The 20,458-nt window shown below is 40.6% G+C and overlaps 1 protein-coding gene across 2 annotated transcripts in view; it reads left to right on the plus strand.

Moving 5' to 3' along the window:
* The window catches only part of CLIC5 (chloride intracellular channel 5), a 74,014-nt gene extending 54,794 nt beyond the window's left edge, over window positions 1-19,220 (plus strand). For both annotated transcript variants that reach the window (XM_061460975.1, XM_061460976.1), the window contains exons 5-6: window positions 15,902-16,083; window positions 18,585-19,220. In XM_061460975.1, coding sequence (XP_061316959.1) covers window positions 15,902-16,083; window positions 18,585-18,752 — 350 coding nt within the window. In that variant the 3' untranslated portion in view covers window positions 18,753-19,220. The remainder of the gene's footprint in view (window positions 1-15,901; window positions 16,084-18,584) is intronic.
* The last annotated feature ends 1,238 nt before the right edge of the window (window positions 19,221-20,458 follow it).

Consider the following 20,458-nt stretch of genomic DNA (forward strand, 5'->3'; position numbering starts at 1 on the left):
AGCAATCTTGTTTGAGCACAGGAAAGTAAACAAGCATCTTGTGTGTTTACTTTGGTTCCTTTGCTTGATGTTAGGCAAGTCATTCAAGCTTTGTACAGTAACCAGGGCAGCAACAATGTATGTATTCATTGGAGGAGGATGAAATTTTATTAATTGGAATGCTGTGTACATATTTGGTATCCTGCTTATTATTTTTTCTTGTGAGACTGTATACTGCAAACCAAGGGGACAACCTATAGTAACCACCCATTAACTGTCCCGCCTAAAATTGTAAGCTCTTTGGCTCATAGAATGAACCCTTTGATTTCATTTATGAGTTTAAAAAGTTGTTCTTGAATTGAGTTCTTAGGGGGCACCAGCTCCAGTGTGGGTGGGCGCATTCATTAGTGGTACGGAAGGATATTTGACTGTATGGCTCTTCAGAAGGCGCTGAGCTGGGAGACCACCAACATGATTTCATGCAGAGGAATTTCCAGCCGTCTGACCAGAGGACTCTGCTTGTCTGGTTTGGATTTACATCAAGAGGCCAAAAATAAAAGCGCATTTAAATCATTAACTTACATGTGATTAAATGCTGTTCACCTCTTTCAGTAGCTACATCACACTTTGTGGTTAAGTGCGTGAGATGGGAAATGTCTCCGTGTGCTGTGTATGTATGTATACAGTAGATAGATATGCATACACACGTACTGGGCTGGAATTAAAACTGGCCTACATCAGTTTTATGCTGTGGAGTTACTCCTGCTAAGAAGAGAGTTAGATTAATAGCATAGGTATGTGCACATACTCGGTGGTGTGCCCTGGTTCTTTTTAGAAGTCATTACGTGCCTCCTTAATAAGCAGAAAATCAGTTCATTTCAAAAACCTACAGAGTATTTACAGTAATAACAGCTCTGCGGTGCAGACCCTTTGTGGCACCTGAGCTGATGTATGTACCTGGGTAGGAGCCTCTCAATGCTGTGGGTCGGCAGCAAGTCAGTGTAGGAAAGGAAAACATCTGTCCCCAGAGCATCTCCATGCTTGGTGGGGAAGGGCTGGGGTTCACCTCTCTTCCTTCCAACCTGGCTTCTGACTTCCAGAGGGGTCAGATTATAACTGAAAAGCTGATGCAGCTTGTCCTGACTCTTTGAACCTTCTGGCCTATTCCGTGCCTAAAGGCTTCACCCTGTGCTCAGCAAAGTTCCGGGCAAAACTCCTCCTGACTTTGACAAAGCAAGTTTAAAAAGCTGTTTGAATGCCCTTGTATTGATGGTGAGTTTCCTGTGGCAGGGATCTTGGGTCAGGTTCTAATTTGGAACCAACATTAATGGTTTATGCTTTTTGTACAAATTTCCAAGGTGCCGTATGAATATATAGGTATAAATATATTTGTGTGTGTGATGGCTGTCTATCAACTTGCCATTAAAAGTTTTCCTTCTTCCTCTTTAGTTGAAGATTTTCCCTTTTCCACTACAAAACTCAACACCTGTCCAAGGCCCAGCACAGGCCACAATTCATCCTATGCTATGACAATATTAAGTTTTTTCTGTCATGCAACCAGGAAGGAGTTGATAATAGCTTTTAAAATTTTTTTAGAGAAAAGGACTTGCTTTGTGATGGAAGATATCAGGATGACAGATCTTTAACTTTGGCATTTTGAAGCACAAAAAAGCTATTTCAGAACATTTTAAACAAGTTTTTATGACTCCCTCTGATGCTATGATTCTATGTTTCTATGAATACTGTTGGGCTCGTGGTAGCTGAAGTGCCTGGCAGCTTTACAAACCAGCCTTAATATAAAAAATCCCCAGTCTTTAAAACACATGTAAAATAGCTTTTCTGCAACATTTGTGGCACATGAAGTACCACATACATGTTGGTGAGTGTGATATAAAGCTTTTATTGCCATTCATTTGGGATGACCCATATAACTCACTCATGATATGTTAATAAAACTGGTCTCCACTCTGTCTCTTTGTGAAAATACACGTATAAAGATGGCTAAAACAGTGGTGATAGCTGTGTGCTAACTTAAGTAGCACTGCAAGTTGCATTTATCATCTCTCCTACTTTATCTACTTTCAAACCAGCAATCAAAGATTGATTCTAAAATGCTCAGAAACAGCACTTTGCAAATAAGTTTGCTTAACTTCTTGAAAGTTCTCCTCAAAATCATGCTGGCCAGAGTCCCAGAGCCATCAGTATTCTGTCTGGTACCAGTGACAGCTTTAAGGACCAATATCTTTTGACTTGCCAAAACTAAGAACTGAAATTTTATGCCATTGGAAGGAAGAGGTTTTTCATTTTCTAAAATTATAACAAACCATCATCTGAATCTCAGAAATATCTACCTTACTAGGGAATGTTTCTTGACCTTCCTGTTATCTGGGTTTTTTCCTTCTTCTAAGACCTTGCTAATTAAGGTATGAAGATTTCCTGATGGAAATGTAAAAAATACTATTCTAAAGCAATAAAAAAACAAACTCTCTGTAAGTCCAGATGCAATCAGACTGCAAGCCCACAAGGCAGGGACTTGGTATGCCTGAATAGTAGTCTTAGATGCAGCTATTCTGGGAACTGTAAATATTTACAATTAATGTACTAGAAAACACAATTTTCTGGCACATCTGTGCTGAAGTAGCTTTGAAGTCATAGCATACCATAGGGAGGGAGAGAAAAAAAAGAAAAGAATATATATATATATTTAAATAAGTTCAAGACACAGAATATGCAAACCCCTAAAAATCAGTTGACAACATATCACAAAGTCAAAGAGATTAATGATATGATTAACATGAGCCGGCTTCAGTGTGCACTCACAGCTCAGAAAGCCAACCGTATCCTGGGCTGCATCAAAAGGAGCGTGACCAGCAGGTTGAAGGAGGTGATCCTGCCCCTCTACTCTGCTCTTGTGAGACCTCACCTGGAGTATTGTGTGCAGTTCTGGTGTCCTCAACATAAAAAGGACATGGAACTGTTGGAACAAGTCCAGGGAAGGGCCAGGAGGATGATCAGGGGACTGGAGCACCTCCGATATGAAGACAGGCTGAGAAAGTTGGGGCTGTTCAGCCTGGAGAAGAGAAGGCTGCGTGGAGACCTCGTAGCAGCCTTCCAGCATCTGAAGGGGGGCTATCGGGATGCTGGGGATGGACTCTTCATTAAGGACTGTAGTGATAGGATAAGGGGTAATGGGTTAAAACTTAAACAGGGGAAGTTTAGACTGGATATAAGGAAGAAATCTTTCCTGTTAGGGTGGTGAGGCACTGGAATGGGTTGCCCAGGGAGGTTGTGAATGCTCCATCCCTGGCGGTGTTCAAGGCCAGGTTGGACAGAGACTTGGTTGATATGGTTTAGTGTGAGGTGTCCCTGCCCATGGCAGGGGAGTTGGAACTGGATGATCTTAAGGTCCTTTCCAACCCTAACTATTCTATGATTCTATGATTCTATATACTCAAATAAAGGCATATGCTCAAGCCTTTGCTGAATCTGCACAGGCGTATATGCACAGGCCAGGCCTAGACTAAAATACTTGCAATGGGAACAGTAGTTGGCAGATGCTGTTCTTTAAGAGGGAATTATTTCCCCTGTGTGCTTGAATATTCCTCCAACTGCTGCTGGCTTTACTCAGATGCTTTGTTCTGTTTCCCAGCTGAGCTCCCATGCTTGCACACAGGAGCAGTAGCACAGCTGGAAGTGGATTAGAGCAATTTGGCGGCAGCAGTCCTGGGAGGAATTAAGCGCCTCGCTGCTGGAATGGGAGGCCTAAATTACATTATTATTTAGAATTGAATTTTAACTTCATTGCTTTATGGTTTCACCCTGGTGGGTAACTCCCTTCATTGCAATATACTTGGTGCATCTGAAGTATGTTCCCCGCAGCAAGGATTTAGATGAAGTTATGGTCTTACTCAGTAAAGTGTCCAAATCTTACATAAGCAAATGTCCAGATTTAAGCACCCAGCTGGTCTTACTGTCCCAAGAGGACTGTACGCAGGCTTATGTTTAACAATTGTAGAGCAAGCTATCACATGACAGAGTCCAATGACTGGCTCTTCTGGAAGTCAGTTTGCAACACTGTTGATGACTTCAAAGGGAGAAAGATTGGCCTGGAATCTGTTTTTCCCAAAACAGATTTTTTTTTGTTTTATGCATGCAAATGTTCTTCATAAAATAATGGGGAATAAAAAGAAACAAGACATAAATTAAAATCAATGTTGCTAATTTTGTTTATTAGATTGGATCCTAAATATTTGACCTTTAGCTTGAAAATAGTGCTGGGAATAAGATGACTAAATGGGAGCTGGACACACAGTTCTTGTCTGCATATTGTGATTCTTCTGATTGCGGAAAAGAATCAGAATTTCATGGATTTGAAGAAAGAAGAACCTTTGCATTATTTGCTATGGCCTCCTGCAAATTATATTCCGGTAAGTTTTGCCCATTGAGCAAACATGTTAGGAGTTCATCTCTTAACACAAAAGTTGCTCTCTATCAGAACAGAGAATAGGAGAAACTTAAGTGTCTTTGGTCACAATGCCTCTTTAAGGGGAAAGATATCCTGGGTGAGGGATACCCAGCTGGTGGCAATAGCTGGTCCATGTTCTGTACTGCAGGGGAAGGTGAACCCCCAGTGATTCACCCACTCAAAGCTCAAAACCAGTTATTTCCCAGACCTTAACCTGGAATCAGGATGACTCTGAACATGTGAGGAAAGCATCTACTCAGCAAGAGTTTGTGCACCACTCCAAGGCATTGGTCACAGTATCACAGTATCACAGTATGTTAGAGATTGGAAGGGACCTCGAAAGATCATCTAGTCCAATCCCCCTGCCGGAGCAGGAACACCTAGATAATGTTACACAGGAATGCGTCCAGGCGGGTTTTGAATGTCTCCAGGGAAGGAGACTCCACAACCTCCCTGGGCAGCCTGTTCCAGTGTTCCGTCACCCTCACTGAGAAGAAGTTTCTTCTCAAGTTTAAGTGGAACCTCTTGTGTTCCAGTTTGTACCCATTACCCCTTGTCCTATCATTGTTTGCCACTGAGTAGAGCCTGGCTCCGTCCTCGTGACACTCCCCCTTTATATATTTATAGACACTGATAAGGTCACCCCTCAGTCTCCTCTTCTCCAAACTATAGAGACCCAGCTCCCTCAGTCTTTCCTCATAAGGGAGATGCTCCACTCCCTTAATCATCTTAGTTGCCCTGCGCTGGACTCTCTCCAGCAGCTCCCTGTCCTTCTTGAACTGAGGGGCCCAGAACTGGACACAATACTCCAGATGCGGTCTCACCAGGGCAGAGTAGAGGGGAAGGAGGACCTCTCTCGACCTACTAACCACCCCCCTTCTAATACACCCCAGGATGCCATTGGCCTTCTTAGCCACAAGGGCACAGTGTTGGCTCATGGTCATCCTGTCGTCCACTAGGACCCCCAGGTCCCTCTCCCCTACACTGCTCTCTAACAGGTCATTCCCCAACCTATACTGGAACCTGGGGTTGTTCCTGCCATTCCAACCATTCCCATGTCTAGAAGAGACCTGATAGCCATGGAGAAGCCCATAACACACCTGATTAATTGCGTACTAGGAGAAAAGATACTGTGATTTTTTTGAAAACATCTTAAGCATGAACTCTTAATGTTGAATGGCAAATTCTCTGTGACATCGATGATGGTACAATCAACCTACTTCAGTTCTTGTTCCAGGACCTAAAGGTTGATGTTAGGGATTTTAAAGTGCCATGACCTGCCTATGCAACTCTGTGTTCCTCCATCCCAGTTTCTCCTGTTTCTGTCAGAAATGGATTAAAGCCTGCCTTTTCTTAGTCTCATTAAAACACTCTTCTCCTTTGACCACTTGCTGGGATTTCCAATGCCTTTTTAAACTGGGGACACTAGAACTTGGAGAAATGTTCTTAATACTTGCTTCAGCAGTACAGTTCCAACAGAGAGAATATGACCTCCCTAGTAGCACTTGGAAGTTTTACATACATCCAGACATAATTATAACTTTTTGCCTCTGCTCCCTTCAGAGAGGTTAAGTTGAGGCATAGTCATGATGATCTCTAAGTAATTTCATGGGGCTTGAAACAAGAAATCTCAAAAACAGAAAAACAATGGAAAAGAATTAAGATGTGAGTCATTTGTAAATCTCATCATCTCATGGTTTTTGTATCTCAGTAACAATTTTTGGACACAAAGGGCAGAAAATACTGGAAACATTAAAATGCAACAATTTGAGACTGAGATTTGCCAAGTTAATGTGGGATTTCAATAAGCTTTAAAACTTCATCCTCAGGTGCTTCTGGGCTGCATTGCTGCATTTCCCTCTCATGTGTCTTCCCTCCACTATTGCTGAAGTTAAATAACATACTCGAAAACAGGGGAGTGAAATGGGGATTATTATCCTGCTGTAAACAAAAGCAGACTTTATTCCTCTACATGCCTGGGATTGAAAGAATATTAAAGATGCAAGCATCAACAGCCTGTAGAGGAACTTAAATATTAGAACACAAGGGGTCCCCACAGCACTGTCTCTAAAGCCCAGTTGCAGTCCCTACCAGAAGTTAGTGCAAAAGCATGTAGTTAGTTTTCCTGTGTTAGTCCCAGAATCATCTTTTTGCTCTTTGGTAGTAAACCAAAACTTTACACTTTGAGTAAACAGATACAGCATCCTAAAAATCATGATACAAGAGTGATAATCTCATGCTATACATATGTGGTTTTATAATCAGCCAGGCTTGGTGGTTTTGGTTGGGTTTTTTTTGGGTTTTGGGGTGGTTTTTTTCTCAGTTTTCTGATGCAAATCAGCTGCTCCTTTTCTGCATTTGTTTTAGGGACACCTGCAAAAGACTAGCATTACAGGGGTCAGGAATAGGCCCTTGGGGACATGCTCTAGGAGTGATGCTTGTCACTGAAGTGCTGCTGCAAGGTTACAATGATTTGTGAAATGCACGTTAGGTGCTGTTCTTCCTGGGGCACTTGTAGGACAGTAGTTTTACATTGACTTGCTTCCTGCCCTCAGGGTCACTTGGCCTCTTAAGAGACTGGGAAATGAACCCCTCTTTTGGTGTCATTGGAACACCTGGGTTCTCTTCTTAAAAAACAGCATTTGAAGGAGCTCCAATTTCATTCTTTATGATAAAGTTACAAGTATTACATTTATTTATTACCTCCACTGTAAAGCCATGTAAGAAAAGAGAAGGAAGAAAACTGAGTTTTTAGTCTAAGACTAGAAACAAGTTAAAACAAACTTTCTAGATATTTGAAAAATGTGTTTAATTTTTTTTTTTGTTTTTTTTTGCTTTGAAAACATTATTGATTCACCTGTTTCTCTAAATTTAATCTGGGAGTAGGACAGATGGTATCACAAAAATAGAAAGATGTTTCATATTTACTGTTTATCCCCCTCTAACCTGAAACGTAAGTCTGTGGCTGGTGGACTGCTTTTACTTCTTTCTTTTTGATTGCTAAAAATACTGGTTCTACCAATGTACAGTTTGTGGCTGAAGAGTGCTATTATCGTTATTTTATATATAGGAAGTTGGAAGGCAGGGAATTTAAGTCATTAAACCTTATATAGGTCATGTAGAAAAGCTTGAGAAGAAGAGACTCAGGTGTCCTAAATCCAGCTAACCTCTTAAACTTGGATCATTGTGCTCAGTCTTAGGAAGGGGTACCTGGGGAATTCAGGTGTCAGTCCCTCTGAGACTGAGAGATGCCTTCTGTGGAGTTTTTGAGTCAAGTCTGCTGAAATATTTTAGACTTCAGGTTTGAAGTGCTAATCGATCAATTCACATCATCAAGAGTTTGTAGATAAGGTAGGGAGGGAATGGAAGAGGGATGGTAAGGGAGGGATCAGTTCACCTAAGTCTCTCTAAAAGGTAAACATTAGCCATTCAATATTCCTGGCTTCTTTTGTGGTCAGTGGAGAGAGAAATAGGTCCATTTCAGAAGGGCAGTTTGATCTTAAAATATGGATATAAACGTTTGGCAGTGCCTTTCTTTCATTGCGATCTATAAAGGAGACTTGAACAACTAGGTTGGACTAATTACCTAATGCTTTGATGGCTGAAGTTAGGCAAGGTGAACCTTATCTGTAAGTCAATCATTAGACTTTTGATGTGTCTGTGTTCCTAAGGTTGCTTTGGGTATCTAACAACTGTATTTCAGCTCCATGTTCCTTGAAGTCATGTATGAAGTGCTCCTGGGGTTTAGCACCTCCATTTCTCTCACTAGACATACACAGAACATATATGCCAACATATACTGAAATATATATACCTATTTATGCATGGTTTAGACCACGTCTGAAAGGCAACTTATGACTGAAGTTGTGTGGCTGTTTGCATGTGTGTACCTGTGTTTTTATGGCTCATCCCACTACTGGTGTGAGCTCACCTGAACACTGACTAGCAGTAAAAATCCATTTTCAAGTCACAGCTCTGACTGATTTTGATGATGATTACGATCCCCAGGGCCCTAAGAAAAATTCCTAAGAGAAATCCCTAACCAGGAAAGTAGACTTGAGGAATAAGAAAAACTAATCTATTTTTCTTCTGTATACACAACTAGGTATTCATTGATTCATTAAATTAGGAGAAACAGATCACAACCTTTCAGCATAGTTGTATGGGCATTTATCTTTATTGTGGGAACATGCAGAAGTCTCTGTTCCAGTGAATATTGCATTATTTATCTAGAGTGGAACATCTTTAATAGGAGGGTGACTCACCCTGAAACTCCCTTTGGCCCAGAGTTAGGCATCTGTATGCCTTGGGTTCCTGGGAGTATACAACATCCATCCTCCTTCTCTGAATTTCTAATGGTTCTCTTTGTGACTGCCCACTCATTTGCCTCTCAGTATAGGCACTGCTCAGAGCTGGGGATTTTACAAGGCAGAAACATGCCTGGAAAGGATGTTGCGATGCTCAAATTGGCAATGTACTTTGGGGAGTAAGCCCTAATATTTAAGTAACATGAAATAAAATGGGAGGTATAATCCTACATCACTTAGGTGAACCGTGAAATTGTATTTAAAGGGTAGGATTCATCTCACCTAATTTTACCTCCCTGAAAGTTAGGTGTCTAGTCTGAATTAGTCCTTTAGGCTTTATCTATAATTCAAGCATCAAGGAGGGCTTGTGTGGAGTGAGTCACAGCAGTTTAAATCAGGTGTCTCAGGAAGTTGGAAGGAATTGCTCTCTGGAGATGCTTAGTACCTCTGAGCAGAGAGGGAACCTACGTAACCAGCTTAGACAAGATACCTGACTCTGAAATGGCTAAACAAAAGAAATCAAGGCAGCACTCAAATCCCAAGGGTTATATTGAAATCACAGGGAGGAAGACAAGCTGTTCAATATGTAATACAGTGGTGTACATATTGCAGTCACAGCTCCTCCATGTAAGAAGAATTAATCTATACAGATTAAAGTTACAATACTCTGTTGAGCCTGCCTGGAAAAAAAATGAGCAGGATGGAGAAAAAAAGAGAGTGAAAATATGAATCGTTGGTCTTTAATCAGACTGTCAGGCTGGTAGAATGATATTTTCTTACCTTAAATTGCTGTTTCTTAGCTGGTTTCCCTCTCCTACCAGAAAACAGTATTGGGTCTCACATAATATCAAACTCTGAATCTGGAAGTGATCAGGAAAGGTGGTTTGTATTTTTAAAGGAAAAATAAATCTCAGATTGTTTGTGTGAGACTGTGAATATTTATGTACTGTTCCCCCTTTTCCCTCATTGCATATTTCACCAAGTTCATTTGCGTGTGTTACAGGATAAATCTTACTGGAGGGCAGTGGAAGAAAGCAGTAAAAAGGAAAAGCATCAATCAGTGATCCAGGGTAGCAGCAGGAATCGTTGTTCATTTTTGTACCCATGTATCATTGTTGAACTTGCCCAGGCTTGACAATTAAGAAACTTGCGGTTCTGCTGAGGTCAGTCTCAGGTGGTTTCAGATGATGGCTACAAAAGTCATTATGTTGCTTGGCTTAGATGACTTCGAAGCCTTGTTGTCACTGTGCTTTCAGTGGTATTCTCTTATGAAGAGGGCCACATGTATTTTACTTTGCCTTGGAGAAAATATTTTGTGACAAAATGTTTATTTGACAGAAAAATGCCGTGTGCGGTGTGAGTAACCTGAATTATTGGGAAATGTAGGTTGAATTTGGTGAAGAATGACTTGTTTTGAAAAGTGAAAGTATTTTCTCTTAAACCTTTTGAAACTAAAGGTTATTCTTTTTTTTTTCAATTTGGAAAAGATGTTAATTTTGAAGATTACCAACATTTTAAAAGTGATGTGAAAATTATGGAATGTCTAGGCATGATTTACTCAACCAACCATCCCAAAACATGGCTTTCTTTTTGTTTTCATGCTTGTTTGGAAATCTTATGTTATTTTTCTTTAAACTACTTTGTTTGCTTTTAAACTTTGTTTAAAGAATGAACTAATCTTGCTCTTGTATAACATAAATCAAACAGTTTTTCATGTTCAGTTTGGCAAAGAAACAATTGTTCTTAATGCTCTTATTGTGCCCTCTGTGCTTTGCATCTCTTCTCATAATAACTATCAAGTAAAATTCTCATTCTGCAATGGTTCCACTCAGACACATAAAACAGGAGTCATCTCACCTAATTTTAGCTATATTAAATTTAGGTAGCCAGTCTGCCTGTTCTCAAAAGAGAGAGGCTCCTCTGGTGGTAATTCAGCTTTTCCTAGGCTACTATTTTAGGATGGAATGATTTGCCTTCCAGTGGCTCCTTCAGGCCACAGAGTTTGGCATTTATGTGCTTTGTCTGTTTTGCTATTTCACTTCGTCCCAGCATTGAACAAGGAAGGAAATATTTGGAGTTCAAGGAAGGGGAAGAAGAGTCCTTGTCTGACCTCTGCAAATGCTGTGGGTGTGGGCAGCCTGAATCAGTTTTACTTTTTCCAAACGGTTTTTCTTTTACTACTTTCTAGTTACTTTCCACTTTAATTCAGCCTTATTTGACCCACAGAAAGTAGAGATGGAAATGGCCAGTGATGATGGGAGTTTTATGGCCAGTATTATTTTGGAGGTCAGATTAACTGGTAATAGTAGTCCTTTTTGGCTTTAAAAGCTTCAGTAGAAATCCTAACTCCAAGGGAGTCAACAGCAAAACTTCCATGGGCTTTGGTATGATCAAAATTTCATCCTGAGTACCTAGTAATGAATCTTTGACATTTGCTCACTCTTTCCTTCCCCCCCCCCCCCCCCCCCCCCCCGAAGTATTGCTCCATGCATTTACGTTTTCCCATGTTTGGTTCCATTGTGGTATAACTACTTCAAGACACAACAGCTTCTCTTCGTCCCCTGGAAATAGTTGCACAGGCTAATAGTTTAAGGAAGTTTTTGCTTGAAGAGTTGAGTAACAGAGCCAAAGTATGTCTCTTGGTTGAACTGGAGTAAATACGGAATAGCTTGTTGACAATGTGGAGTTACTCCTCTTTTATGTCAGTGTAACTGAGAGCACAATTTTGCCAATTATTAACTTCTGTTACATTATTTATATTTCTGTGCATGTCAAGATTTGTTAATGTCATTGTTCAACATCAAGTAACCTTTTGCTGAAAACAGAGCGTCATTGTGAATTAGGTATCATCAGCTAAATTGAACCTCACCCTGTGCATTTGACAGATGGTAATACATTCATTAAGTGTTCTGTGGTTGCTTTGAGGTTGGAAAGTGCTATTTTTCTGGCTTCTAACTCAGGATTCTTAACTAAAGTTGTATAAAGCATAGTTTTGAAGGGAGAAGGAAAATCACAAAGAGTTCGTGAGGGTTTTTTTTTGTTAATACTGTTGTTTACTACTGGTAGGGTGACACAGCAGGACTGTGATTGCTATAAATTGTCTTGGACTGCATAAATAGCCTAGAGTGGAGGATGAGACAGATGGTCCCACCGTGGATTTTGTATATACACAGCTAGAGCTTCTTAAAATTTGAAGTTACATTAAATACGTCACCGTGGAGGCAATACAATGCTTGTGCCTTTGTGCTTGGTGAATTCACTATCCAGGAAGATGGTTTCTAAGAGTTCAGACATTGCAGCAGTTGCATGGGTAAGCTAACAGCAGGGCTCCTCTTGCAGAATGGGTCACATTTGGGATCTTTATATTAATACTGAAAGTCTGCAGAGTGGGGAAGTAGAAATTCCAAAAGCAGCAGAGCCACATCCTCAGGCATAGTTCCATTCAGTGTTGTAATACCGAATTGTCCACCCTGACACTACCAAGACAATGCAAGTCTGAGATTAGACACTTCAGGAGAAGTTCTCCAAACAGCTGATTTAGGGGACACCTAAACCAAATGTAGAAGAGACTCCATTGACTACAGGAAGCTGATTTAATTTACTCACTTCACAGAGATTAATCCCACCCATTGATTTGCAGTGGAGCCTCAGCTGTTACCAGTTAAAGTAGTTACTTAATGATGTTTCCAAGAGGTTAAGTTGCCAAGGGAATTGGCTGTTTAAATGTTTCTGAAATTGCAGGATCTTGCTCATGGCCTTGTTGAACTTCATGAGGTACGCACTGGTGCACCTTTCAAGACTGTTGAGATCACTCTGGATGGCATCCCTTCCCTCCAGCATGTTGATTGCACCACACATCTTGGTGTCTCGGCAGACTTGATGAGGGTGCACTCAATCCCACTGTTCATGTCACTGACAAAACCAATACTGATCCCTGAAGAATGCCACTCATCACTGCTCTCCATTGTATCAAGCTTTTAACCTCAACTCTTTGTGGTCACAAGGAGCACTTCTCCCAGTTTTTTTTCTAAGAAACTAAAAACTGTCCTTTTGATACCTCTCTGTTCTGGGAGGTCACTGGTGAATTCAAACATAGGGGGAGTTCCTCAGTCATGCCAGCATTATACTTTTGATTCTTTCTGAGATACGACACTTAGAAACCTCTTGCTTCAATATTTTTGAGACTCTTTTATTCATCCTCCTACTCTCAGTGGGCATTTCTCTGAGCACCTTCTCAAGGAACATGACTTAAATCATATAGATAAATCTGAATCTGTCAGGGCACCTAGAAAGTAGGATTTGAAACATGGATGTTTGCATATGGATTTCAAAAAATGGCTTAAAAAACATTGACAGACTTTAAAAATCTGATCCTGTACCTGAACTCCATCTGAAATGGCAGGTTTAGGATCTTAATTCTCTTAGCTTTTAAAAATTCTGTCACTATTCAGTTGGAAGAAAGGCAGTTCGCCCTTCTTCACTACTCTTCAATTTTCATGGCTGTTATGAGAGATCTACTAGAATCAGAAGAGTTTTGATTAATTACATGGGGTCATTCATGTTACAAGTAGTGATTCAGTTCTTGACTATCAGGGTATGAGATGGCCCTGCCTGTAAGATGTCAACAGGATCCTGTGGGTTCCAGCAGTGCCTGTGAATAAGGTTACAGATGTGTTAAACTCTGAACATATACTTATTTCTGGCTGAAAGTTGCTGTCTGCAAGTGCCAGGTATGAATCCAGATAGATGTTTTTCCCACTGTCACAAATAGGCTTCACTCCAGCTATTGTTTTTTTGCGTCGGCCATGAAGCATTTTGATATATCAGTAAGAGCAAAAAAAACCCACCTATAAAGAAAAGTTACATAGATGCATCTCACCTGCTGCTCCTGTCTTTGTACACACACCTAACTGGCCCCATGGGCTAGCACCAAACATCTAACATAGTACCGATACTGGAAATATTGCAGAGAGGACTCAGCTGACCAACAATCCTACTGGGTGAAGGCGATACTGGAAAATGCTCAGTGCTAAGCCAGTTCTCTAAAGTCTGGATGAGCAAAATTGAATTAAATAACAGTAATTTGATTCCACTGTCTCTAAATGAATGCACTCTAAGAGGGCATAGTCCGAAGCTGACCAAGAGAAGGAGAACTATCTGTTCAACAGGTGTCATGGGTCAAACCATAGACTGCTGAATCTTTTGAGTGTTGCCACGTGGGGGTATATTACACACGATGAAATTATTACCCTTCAGTAGAAGTTGTGCAGCAGAGCACAGCTGCAGACAATTAAAGACACCACTGCCAGCATCTGACAGCAGAATGTCAGTGTCAAAATTCAATTTGGATTGATTAAATGAGGGATGGCAACACTTTTGTTTCATGGATGGCAGCACTTCAGTCGATTTAGATGCTCTGCTTTCAGAAATAAAATTCTTTCCCTCCCTGCTATGTTTGTTGGGGTGTTTTCAGTTGGATTGCAGTCATTTCTCCAGTCAATCAATTAAGCCAGGATTTGCCACTGTGTCTAGGAGTCAGCCACAAAAGAGCTGGTATGGCTCCTGGTGCTTGGCCAAGAGGCTTCAGTGGGAGCAAAACATCAGGCAGCTTAATCTGACTTCCCCTGCTGGCACAAGGTTTAATGGATGTTAAGGCAGCAAAGAAATCATGTTCTGTGATGTCCAGCTCCTGCTCTCTCAATGGCCCTATGCATGCCTCATTTCTCTCCATGCCAAAAGCACAGGGGTGGCTGACAGCAGAGCTACCTGTGCTAGCAAGCTACTCTATGCTGGATGATCCCTGAAGCCTTTTGAGGCTTGTGTGGTGCTCCATAAATATATTTACCTCCATAGGCCTTGTAGTGCTACACCACCTGAGTAACCTGAAGCATTGAGTAGTCTTCCCCAAGTTAAATGGCAGTACGTTACTCAGGGATATAACATTTTACAGGATTAGGCCTTAAATGCTGACTCCAGGCCAGATCTGCAGCAGGTATAAATCACTACAGGTAATTTTCACCAGCTGAAATTCTGGCCCTAAGCCCATGAGTCATGTTGTTATTTTTTCACATTGTAAATTCTTGCTGTTTCTTATTTATATTGCTTTCTCACTTTGGGGCACTTGTGAGGGGCAAGGACTCCCCTGTACTTATCAACCTTCGAATAGAAATGCAGAAGACCCTTCTTACCCCGGAGTGTTTGACATTTAAATACCGTGCAAACATGGGCACAGTCATTCAGCTTTCTGTAAGTGCATTATTGCAATCAACTTTTTCTATTATCCAGGCAGTAAAGTATAAGAACACAAATTCTGTGCCTGGGTTGGTACTTTAAAGTAAAAACTTTGTACTCTTCTTTATACTATGTCTAAGTGGCATTTAAAGACTGGAATTTGCTGGAGCCAGCAGCAGTGTGGGACATGGTCTTCAGTAAAAGGTCTAAAATATCCTCTCCATTGTGATACCCTGTTGGAGACGTGTCAGAAAGAGAATTTGCACCTAAGTTGAACATGAAGTGGGGAAAATCTTAACAGTGGTTGAACATCTCACCTGTGTAGCGATGTATTTCATTATTGTTAAATATCAACAATATTACACAAATCTTACCTTTGTTTCAGTTGCAGTGTATCTTCCAGCTCCTTAGAGCTCTGGTTAGCATCTTCAGAATTAATGCTATTGCCTTTAATTACTTGGGAAGAAATTTGAAACTTGCAAAACTACAGCTTCTTAGAACTGAAGTAATGCTGGGAAATTCTGTTTCATTACAGTCCTACCTAGCTGTTTAGAAATATAAAGTAACAGCGTACAGGCCTCCAGTTTACTGTGTGATGGCCTCAACAGACCAGAGGAATGCTGTAGGGTGTATGTGTTTTATTGGTGTATCATGCTGACAAGCTGTTCTTTCCTTCCATGACCTCTTTGTGCTAGTCAGGAGAAGACGTGGCACAGTAGTTTCCTGTGTCCACTTTTTCCATTTTAGGATGAACTTTACCTTCAGGCAGACCTAGCTGGGCTACTTTGGAGTGCAAATTAACAACAAAAAGATGGTCCTTATTTTTTTTTTTCTAGATACTACCATAGCCATTGACAGTGGGTGTTTCTAAATAATTCTTACTTTGCCCTAATCACTTATTCATTTCTTTTTGACAAAGCCCTTGAAAAAGGTTTGGTGAAGGCTCTGAAGAAGCTGGATGACTATCTGAGAACCCCTCTGCCAGAGGAGATTGATGCAGACAGCACTGAAGAGGAGAAAGTGTCTAAACGCAAGTTTCTGGATGGAGATGACCTGACCCTTGCTGACTGCAATCTTCTGCCCAAGCTCCATGTTGTCAAGGTAAAAGATGTCATATGATGGTCAAAGAAGCCTTATCTGACAATGAAGTGTCCTGCTCTGACAGCTGCCTGCTAAAGTATTTCAGCATAGATACCTTAAGTACCTTTGCTCCTCACTATTTCCTAAAGGTAATTTAAATAATGTATTAAATACATGAGGAAACTGTCCCATCACTAATTAGTGGCAAAGACAATATTAAGATCTAGGTATCTCATCTCTTTATTTTTACCCTGCTGCAAGTAACAGCAGTCTTTCATATTTATTAGTTTCCATTATTCTTAAGAGAGAAATCAGAGCTTTAGTCAGTTCCCATCCATTTATAGCTTAAGAGCAGCAGTCCATCTTTTTAGGGAATATTTGTTCCAGCTGATACTTCACACAGAGAAGTTAGCAAATCAAAGTCACTGCTGAGGTCCAGGATTTAAGATGTACAATGGTCACTGGTATAGTGCAAACGGTGTACATCATCTTGACTTGTAAATGTTGCATTTACTTTATTTATAAGATGACATGTTTCTTTAGAATAAAGCAAGTACCTGGCAGGCCTTGGCAAGCAAATAAGCTAGGAATTAAAGACATGCGTCTAACTTGGCTCCGTGAGCCAAAACATAAACTGAGCCTGGCAGCTGACTGCATGCATGCAAAGGAGGTAAAAACAATACAAAAGTGCATAAGTCACCAGGTAAGAAATGTGATAATATCCTCACAAATTTAGCTCTTTATTTGGCTTGTCTTCATTGGTAACATTGGAATCAGACAGTGCAAAATGAATATGCGGCCCTTTACTGGTTCTTGTCCCCTTGGATGAAATGAAAGATGTTAAAAAAGAATTAAAATCTTTCTCAGACAAGCATAGCCATAGGATATTGCCTGAAAAACATTTTACAGATGGAAGAAAAGGGTAAATTAGTTTTTAATTTGATGGAAGATGTGTGCTGGAAATTATGAAAATCTTGACTTAAGTTGCCCAGTGGGTTTTATCTTCCCCATGTGTGTGTGAAGCGTCACTGAAGGCAAGAATGCTTAATTAAATGCAGTTTAGGACAGGATTTGGACTTGCATATACCAAGTGAATCCTGCTAATAAAAAGAAATCACAGTCATTTCTAAGAGCATGACTGTCCTGAGAAATCTGAGATGGGAAAGAGCTCTACCATGTGCTTTAAAAATAGAGGGGAACTCTGTGGCACATATGTATGTAATTTATGCCCAGGAACAATTTTATACTGTCAGAAAAATTAGAGATTGGAAGCACTCATTAAATTAGCTAATCCATCCCTTCCTATTAGCAGTTCATTCTGTCACCGCAGGATTATTCTATATGGTATATTCTTACAGGAAAACTGAAATGTCCCAATCCAGGAAGCTACTTAACCCACCAGCGAGCTTTAAGCACAGATTAGTCCCATTGACTTCAATGGGACTATACAGGTGCTTAAAATTAAGTATGCACTTAACTATTTTCCTGAATAAGGGCCTGACTGTTTTTAGAAATCAAAAATTTCCCTTGATAGACAATTTCCTAGTCTGACAAGTCTTGAAATAACCATTTTCTCTCCCAGTTTGTTCTAATACTTCTGTTTCTAATGTCTGCTAAATCATCTTGGTTTCTCAATCATGGTACCCATATCACCCTGAATTTTTCTTTTGCATGAAGACAGATACAGCCTTCCAACAGCTGTAGGTGGTTACATCCTCTGACATCATTGGCCAGGCAAAATAAATTGCATACATTAAAAATACAGATACAGGATATATAAAATATAATGGTAAATATAAATGTTAAAATTAATATGAAAATATGTTATATACAATTGTTGCTAATACCTTTCTCTTAAACCTATCTTGCATTTTATGATTCAGCTTATCAGCTTTTTCTGATGTGGCATCTCAGCTTCAAGTAATGTACTGAAGACTGGTAAAAAACCCCCAAACCCAGTATGGTAAAATTAATGAACTTCAGATACCATAGAAATCTTAACATGGTGACAGTAATCAAGCCATTGGTTTAGAGTGTCTTTAGGCCAAGTGGAATCCTTGCAAGATATGGGACAACAAACAGTCACTTTTCAGGCTTTTGTGTTTCTCAAGTCCCTGAGCCTCCAAACATTTCTGTCCTTTCCTATTTCTGGGGAGGGACTCTTCATTAGGGACTGTAGTGGTAGGGTTCAAACTTTGAGCAGGAGAAGTTTAGATTAGATATAAAGAAGAATTTCTTTACTGTAAGGGTGGTGAGGCACTGGAATGGGTTGCCCAGGGAAGCTGTGAATGCTCCATCCTTGAAGGTGCTCAAGGCCGGGTTGGACAGAGCCTTGAGTGATATGGATTAGTGCCCATGGCAGGGGGGTTGGAACTTGATGATCTTCAGGTCCTCTCCAACCCTAACTATACTATGATTCTATGATTAATTATGTAATAAGAAAGAGTAAGAAGCTCTCTAAAAGAGAATCTGGAGATATACCACTAATAATTAACTTTTTTCTCTCTTTTATCTTTGTTTAGATTGTTGCAAAGAAATACCGCAACTTTGAGTTCCCAACGGAGATGACAGGGCTGTGGCGGTACCTGAAGAACGCGTATGCCAGGGATGAATTCACCAACACCTGTGCAGCTGACAAGGAAATTGAGCAAGCTTATGCAGACGTGGCCAAGCGGCTCAGCAAGTCCTAAGTGACCTCAGTGGTGGCTCATTATCCCCTTTTACAGACTCTTCTCCTTGTTGCCTTAAGATATACTTTGTTGTTATGCTATCTGGTTGGCATCCCTATGACTTCATCTGTTCAAGTGTATGGGTAAGGGACAAATCTGCTTCTCCCTTGAGAAAAGAGAAGGCAGCTCTAGTGTGGGATCATGGAGACCTTTTGAAATCTGAACCTGAGATCTTGCTCAACTAGTATTATTTGCAATCAGTATTTGAAATTAATCCACTTTAATAGTTTCTTTTTTCATGTTGGGGTATATCACCACCTGTATTCTTTGGAGTTTTAAAAATAGGATGTTAGCTGAATTTTCAAGAGTTAGGAACACATAGAACGGGTTCTTCTGTAGGCTATTTCAAGGACGTTTTTTTCCCCAGTGCTGTTGACATCCTTGAGGCAGGAGCAAGATCTGAGAGGGGTTGGGGGGAAAGGCGTATGACCCCAACTCTCAGACTGCATATTCTGTTTTAGCAGGCCCAAGAGTTTATAGGGCATTTGTTTTTAACTTGGCACAAGAGGGGGAAACCTGAACGAGTATGTCAGACTTGCAGATGCTACTTTGCATAGAATTTACGTGATATTGTTGGATCTGAATATTTAAACAAACAAGAATGAACAAGTAATTGGGTGGGCAGACCTTGGATCTGCAAGTTGGTAGTGACATGCAGACACAGTGATAATGGGGACAGCATATTGTCTCCAGTGACTATAGAGGAAATTGGCAAAGCTAACCAAACGATGCAGGGTATTGTCATCTTGACTGTGTGGTTGCCAGTTCCTTTATGACTGCTATCTTGGGAAACTTGGATAGGCAGTAGAAAGCTGTTGCTGCACATGAATTCCAGGTGGGGGGGGGGCATTTTCCTCATGTTGGGCTCCAAATGGATCACTTTCAAACACTCATCATCTCACCCCAGAAGTTTGCTCTGAGACCCTCAGAGAGGGCAGGCTAAAACAGAGAGAGGCACACTTCCATCCAGAAATTCAACAAGTATGCTAGCCAAAATCCATTCATTATGCCTTAGTCCCATTCATCCAGGTTTGACCCATTCAGGTTACATGATTCTGAATTAGGATTATGTTCTAAAACCAATTATTTGTTCTATCTGTAGCATCTACGTGACACAATCTGTTTTATGTGAGTGATTATTTGCACCTTACTTTAGCAAATTCATAATGACAGCTCTTTTGCATGAAACCCAGCTGCCCTGATATGTACAACAGTGCACATGGCTCTTGATTTTCAGTCTGGGGAGATTTAGTGTTGTTTTCAAGGATAAAATAAGGCTAAGATGTAACCCAAGGTGTCTTCCCTTCTGATGAGATCTGCTAGAGCTGCACTGATTTGAAGGGAACCACAAACTTGTGAACTCTGACCGAGGGGAATCTCACAGCAGAGAGATTCTTGTTTGGCACCAAAAAGCTGGAGGACTGGAGACAGGATTGAAAATCAGCCTTTGCCATGTGATGCTGATGACAATCTGAAGCCATCCTCTTGCTTTGGTGGGATTATTCCACTTTTCACACTAACCAGCTGGGAACAGAATGTTGATTGTTGATTGTGAAGATAGTTTGTGGTTGACTATTGTTTCACATGTAATAGTCAATTTGTTCCAAACTTTCAAAACCTTGGAAGAAAGTACATGAACTCCCAAGTCTTCTCCTAGAATGGGCTAT

The sequence above is a fragment of the Pezoporus flaviventris genome, unplaced genomic scaffold, assembly GCF_033815535.1.
Source record: "Pezoporus flaviventris isolate CSIRO_AGI_PZ_B2104156 unplaced genomic scaffold, CSIRO_AGI_Pfla_v1 ptg000031l, whole genome shotgun sequence".
In the NCBI taxonomy this organism is placed as follows: Eukaryota; Metazoa; Chordata; class Aves; order Psittaciformes; family Psittacidae; genus Pezoporus; species Pezoporus flaviventris.